The sequence below is a fragment of the Bubalus bubalis genome, chromosome 18 (genome assembly GCF_019923935.1).
Source record: "Bubalus bubalis isolate 160015118507 breed Murrah chromosome 18, NDDB_SH_1, whole genome shotgun sequence".
Classification (NCBI taxonomy): Eukaryota; Metazoa; Chordata; class Mammalia; order Artiodactyla; family Bovidae; genus Bubalus; species Bubalus bubalis.
In genome coordinates, this window is record NC_059174.1 from 45,790,938 (window position 1) to 45,796,710 (window position 5,773).

Consider the following 5,773-nt stretch of genomic DNA (forward strand, 5'->3'; position numbering starts at 1 on the left):
TTTAAGTACATACAGCAGCCACACAGAGCACACAGATTCCAGACAAAGTATGTTTGCAGGAACCGAAACTGAATCCATTCCATACTTCTAGACCTTTGCGGTAAATGGGTGGATGGATGGATGGATGGGTGGGTGGGTGAGTGAGTAAATAATGAATCTGGGTCTTTACCGCAGTTCCCAAGGTTGTGGGGGAGGGGAGTAGAGAAAACAAGCAATTGTTGAGGACCTACTATATACCTGGCTCTGTGCAAAGGTTTTACGTACCTTATCTCATTTGACCTTCATAACAACACCTCAAGGTAGTTATTATGGTTCTTGTTTATTTCCACACTCATTTCACAGATAAAGAAAGGAGGCTTAAAATGGCCCAGGGTCACACCACTAGTTTTCTTTATTTATAACCTGCCTAATTTTTTTTACTTTTATTTGCATTTATTTTTTGTGACAGTTATTCCTGAGCCATAAGTTTTTGTTTCTGCAGTTTCTTATGGGATATCTTTTTCTTCTTTGCAACCTCCTCTTCTCGTTTAGGAACAGTCTGTTCTTTTTCAGTAAGGATCCTGTGGGGTTTTCTGGGTCAAGTGAATAACACGCCATTTTTAGACATCATCTCAGACTTCCCTGATGGCTCAGGTGGTAAAGCATCTGCCTGCAATGCAGGAGACCTGGGTTTGATCCCTGGTTTGGGAAGATCTCCTGGAGAAGGAAATGGCAACCCACTCCAGTACCCTTGCCTGGAAAATCCCATGGATGGAGGAGCCTGGTAGGCTACAGTCCATGGGGTTGCAAAGAGTCGGACACAACTGAGCGACTTCACTTTCACTTTCAGGCTGCTTACTGGAAAAGCTATAACCTACCTAATTTTTAAGAAGGGATTTCAGATGGGCTCTTACGATTCAAGCTGGGTCCTGAGCCTGGAATCCCAGATAGCTCTGTTATACCAAATCACCACCACCAGAGGACTCAGGTTTTCAGAAGGCAGGTCAGGCAGGGTGCCAGATGTTCAGGGAGCAGCTTAGTTTCCTTGGGGATCTTACCAAGCCGCTCATCACTTCATGCTCCTCAAGAGTGTCAGCCAGTGCTAAGGAGCTAAGACACAGGGGGTCTCTTGCCAGCCTGATATGCCCTTCCCACTTCATCCTATCTCACTACTTACTACCCTCTCTACTTACTCTCTACTTACTCTCGGAGAAGGCAATGGCACCCCACTCCAGTACTCTTGCCTGGGAAATCCCATGGATGGAGGAGCCTGGTAGGCTGTAGTCCATGGGGTCGCTAAGAGTCGGACACGATTGAGCAGCTTCCCTTTCCCTACTTACTCTATGTGTGTATGTGTGTGTGTGTGTGCATGCACACTCAGTCATGTCCAACTCTTTGAGACCCCAGGGACTGTAGCCTGCCAGGCTTCTCTGTCCAGGAGATCTCCAGGCAAGAATACTGGAGTTGGTTGCCATGCCCTCTTCCAGGAGATCTTCCCAACCCAGGGGTCGAACCCATATCTCCGGCATCTCCTGCCTTGGCAGACAGGTTCTTTACCACTAGCGTCACCTGGGAAGCCCTTTCTACTTACTATCCTCTCAGAAGTCAAAATTTCTGCCTACCAGCCTTGGATCCCACTCCATCTTAATTCCTTTTGAGAGCCCAGTAAGATAAGGACAGAGATACAGATGCAGGAGCTGTTTGTTTGGAAAATGTTTTATTGGCATTACTGAGGCAGCAAAGGGTGATCATAGGATGGTGATCAGTAGCCCACTCTTTCAGTGGCATCAGCAGCGCTGGGTCTCTGGGTCACTGGGCATCAGGAGTTGCACTCCTCAGTCCTTTCAGCTGAGAGAGAGAGGGTACAGTCAGATTGGAGACCCTGGGGCAGGGGGAGCCAGGGTCCTAAGGAAGTCCAGGATAGGGTGGGGTTCTGACAGAGAGGACTCACTGCCCTTGTCTAAGTTCCTATTCTTCTTGGAGTTATAGTGGTTGCAATTTCCCTTAGACTTATTTTGTTGTTGCTGTTTAAGTTTTTACTGTGGTACAGTTGATTTACAATGTTGTATTAGTTTCAGGTGTACCGCAAAGTGAATCTGTTATACATACACATACATGCACTCTTTTTTTAGATTCTTTTCCCATATAGGCCATTACAGAGTATTGAGTAGAGTTCCCTGTGCTATACAGTAGGTCTTTATTAGCTATCTATTTTATTTGTAGTAGTGCATATATGTTAGTCCCAATCTTCCGATTTATCCCTCCCCTCCCTTACCCGCTGGCAACCATAAGTTTATTTTCCACATCAGCAACTCTGTTTTTGTTTTGCAGATAGGTCATTGATAGCTTTTTTTTTTAGATATCTCATATAAGTGGTATCATGTGATATTTGTCCTTCTCTGTCTGACTTAGCTTTGGTCAGAAGAACGTTTTAGCCTGCTTTCACTTTCCTTACTCTCCCGCTCAGATCCTCTGCTTTTTCCCTCACCCCCAGCCTCCTTTCTCTCCTAATGCCCACCTCCTCTTACCTTAGGAAAGGCATCCCAGTTGAGGAAAGGAAGTTTCCTTTTGATAGACTAAGACAGAAAAAGAGAATGAGAGTAATGTGTTACAGGTCAGGTGAACACGGATCAGTAAGCTCTTGTTGAAGAGTTCTCTGAAGTGGTGATGGTGTCACTGTCTTATAAATACAGTAAGAATGAATATTTTCTGAGTCTATATTCTGTGCTTGCCTTGTACAGACTACTTTACAGGCGTGATTTCACTTGGTCTTTGCAGCAATCTTTTGATTTCAGTACTGACATCATACCCACTTCACAGATGAGGAAACTGAGGCTCAGAGAACTGAAGACCTTTGCATGAGTAGGTGCAGGATCACGCACCACAGGCTGTACTTTCAGTTCTGCCACGGACTTAGCCTCCTTTTTTTTTTTTTAATATTTATTTTTATTTAGTTATTTGGCTGTGCTGGATCTTATTTGTGGCATGTGGGTTCTAGTTCCCTGACCAAGGATCAAACCTGGGCCCCTTTTGCATTATCCACTGGACCACCAGGGAAGTCCTTGGCTTTAGCCATCTAAATTTAGATAAGTCACTCAACTCAGGACTGCATTTTCTTCCTGGAGGATGAGGGGATTTGAATAAACCCTTGACTGATTAAGTTCTTACTTTTCAGGGATTGTCTTTGTGGGTCACATTAGGAAAACAAAGTGTGGCCACGACAGCCTCCCAGGGAAACTTCCTTCAGCTGGGCAGCATTCCAGAGGGACAGTTACTCCCTCCTGGAACCCAGGAAAGCACCAAAAGGGCTAGACCAGGATGTGTTGCCCCCTACCCGGGAAAACAATCAGGAGAGAAAGGGCACCCAAGCTCTTACCTCAAAGAGAGCATGCCAGTTCAGGAATTCATCATTCTTTAAAGCCTTTGCAGAGAGAGAAAGAGACCAGAAGAGGGTCACTTCCAGGGAGGGACAGAGCTTAGCCCCTGGCCCTCTGGGAGGAGTGAGGGACCGAGGAAACCCTGCAAGCTCTCCACCCAGGCATCAATCTCCTTGAGGATGGGAGTGTTTGTGGAGGCCGCTCTAGAGAATGAAACTTACTGATCGCAACTTGTCAATGTTCAGGAACTGGGCATTAAAGGCCTAGGCAAAGAAGCAGGATGTTAAGAAAGTTACTGAAGAACATTGAAGAGATAGGGGACAAACTCATAGTCAGATGGCGAAAACAGGTGGTTTACCTCGGGTCCTGCCTCATAATTACCAATGGTGGTTTCTTCCTGGAAAGCAAAGAAGAGAAAGGGGTTAAATGATCACCTGATGGCAAATCACCTTCCCCAAAGCCTCTCTGCCACCCTCCACAGGCCAGCCCCATTTTCCATCCCGGGGGGCCTCAGTTAACCCACTCTGTCCCAGTATGGTGGTGGATGGTAGACAGGCATACAGGTGACAAGAAAGGGATTGGAGAGCGGCATGCGGGAGACAGAGAGTTCGGAGCCCAAGACTGCATCCCCTGTAGGCAGCAGGGGGAGAGGGTGGAGAAAAGAGGACTCCTCCCAAGAAAAACTAGCTTGTGTGGTTCTGCGGTAGACTCAGGGTGTTCTGAGACACTCCCACTTAACCCACAAAACTGGGCGCAGGAGATTAGCAGGCCGGTGGGACCCCTTTCTGAGGTGCCCTGCCTGCCTTTAATTGATGGAGCTTGGTTTGCTTTGTGACTTGATTGCCACCAGAGTCCCGGTCTCCATTTCTCTACTCCAGGTGGTAGCCAGCCCCCATCCCCGGACCTTGGTGCCTCCAGGCTGTCACCCTCCCCAACTCAGCTGCCCAGCTTCATCCCCGCCTTACCTCTTCCTTCCCACAACAGAGGTCAGAAACAGTAGCCCACAGGCTAGACCCAAATGTTGACATCACATCATAATTTGGCTTGTTTGTTTTTTAATTTGAATTAAACATTTTTAATTAGTAAGAGTTCATAAATCAGATTTCCAGGTTCTCTGGAAAACTTTTCAACTCTGGCCACACCAGGTACCTTTTCCCACTTAGCAGCAGGCAGGTGGCATACGGACTGTCCCTTTTGAGCTGGGGTAAGACCGTGCCACCTCCCCTCTTGCTCCCAAACGTCACTTGCTCCCGTCCTACGCAGTGGAGCCTGTGCCTTGTCGTTGACTTTCATATCCAGCGTGGACATTCTCCCCCGACAGTGGGATAAGGTGGGAAGAGAGGGACCTCAGGGGTTTTCCTGAGGTCAAAAAAGGTGTGGCTGAACCCAGACGACCAGCCTCAGCCCCTGTCCCCTCTCAGGATGTCCAGCCTCCACCCCACACTTGACCATCCTTTCCAAGAAGCATAAGCCTCTCTGCCCCTTCCCAGGGATGCTTTGTCTCCTTCCTCCTGTCTTCCATTCCTCAGAGCCCCAGCTTCACCTTCAGCCCCTGGGAACGGCCAAAGATAAGAGCCACTTCTCCAGTAACTGATGGAGGGTAAAGAAACTGAGGAGTAAATCAGCTAATAAGAGAAGCCAGGTGACATCGCTCACCTCAGAGCTGGCCAGTGCCGCCCCCTGAGCAGAGTGGAGCGCCAGGACAGAGAGAAGAACGACAGCGGGAAGAACGGGGATCTTCATGATGTCAAGTTTGGGGTGCTCTGAGGCAAGGCAACCCAAGGCTTGCCCTTTATATTCCCAGGGAGGCAGATCTGAGCAGAACTGGGGTCCCCACCCCACTGACTCACCTCCAGATCCTATTGCCCACCCCTGGGGCTCTGGGAAGGGGAGGTGTGGATTGTTCCCCACTTACCTTGGATTTCTCAATTCACATACTGCCTCGGGCACTACAAAGGTGAGCCAGCAATGGGGTTCTTCATGCAAACAGAGCTGAGATAGAGACAGGTTGGACCTGTCCCTCCAAGTGATTGGCAGTGGCACCCAAGCAATCTGTCCTTTAGTCTTTGTCTCCTTTCCTTGTAGCTCTTGGTTCCTTTCTTATAATTCAGACTTTTTCCCACCCTATCCAATTCTGTCTAAACCCCCTACACTGTCATTGAAGGCCTACCAGGCTCTGGCCTTAACCCAGCTTTCTAACTTTTCCTTCCTTTTACTCCCTTTGCATATACCTCATGTTCTGGCCAAACTGAACTCCTTACCAAAGCTACCCTTTTACTCCCTCCTCCAAGCAGCTGCCCATGCTAACTTATGCCTAAAATGCCCTTCTCTCCACTTTTGTTCTCAGAACCCAACACCCATCTTAGATAAACTTCCTTGATATCTGTCATCATCTGTTACCCCTGACTCCAAAACTT

At 48.0% G+C, this 5,773-nt stretch overlaps 1 protein-coding gene across 2 annotated transcripts; it reads right to left on the bottom strand.

The window, feature by feature from the left end:
• Window positions 1-1,677: 1,677 nt before the first annotated feature.
• Window positions 1,678-5,169, bottom strand: LOC102390696 (keratinocyte differentiation associated protein). 2 transcript variants are annotated; one of them, XM_006068812.3, is made up of 6 exons: window positions 5,013-5,168; window positions 3,715-3,753; window positions 3,578-3,619; window positions 3,356-3,400; window positions 2,508-2,555; window positions 1,678-1,827 (listed from the first exon to the last, which is right to left on the bottom strand). In XM_006068812.3, exons 1-6 carry the CDS (start codon window positions 5,097-5,099, stop codon window positions 1,789-1,791), a joined length of 300 nt encoding a protein of 99 aa, XP_006068874.1. In that variant the 5' UTR covers window positions 5,100-5,168; the 3' UTR covers window positions 1,678-1,788. The 2 variants fall into 2 exon arrangements, with proteins under 2 accessions (XP_006068874.1, XP_006068875.1); XM_006068813.3 differs by lacking the exon at window positions 3,578-3,619 and having other exon boundaries at window positions 5,013-5,169.
• Between the last annotated feature and the right edge of the window lie 604 nt (window positions 5,170-5,773).

Excerpts from the sequence above, each read along its gene's own strand:
- LOC102390696 (XM_006068812.3), bottom strand. The coding sequence starts at position 5,099 with ATGAAGATCCCCGTTCTTCCCGCTGTCGTTCTTCTCTCTGTCCTGGCG. Across the intron at positions 3,754-5,012 it reads CGGCACTGGCCAGCTCTGAG|GAAGAAACCACCATTGGTAA; the intron begins GTGAGCGATGTC and ends TTTGCTTTCCAG. Across the intron at positions 3,401-3,577 it reads ACATTGACAAGTTGCGATCA|GCTTTAAAGAATGATGAATT; the intron begins GTAAGTTTCATT and ends CTCTCTGCAAAG.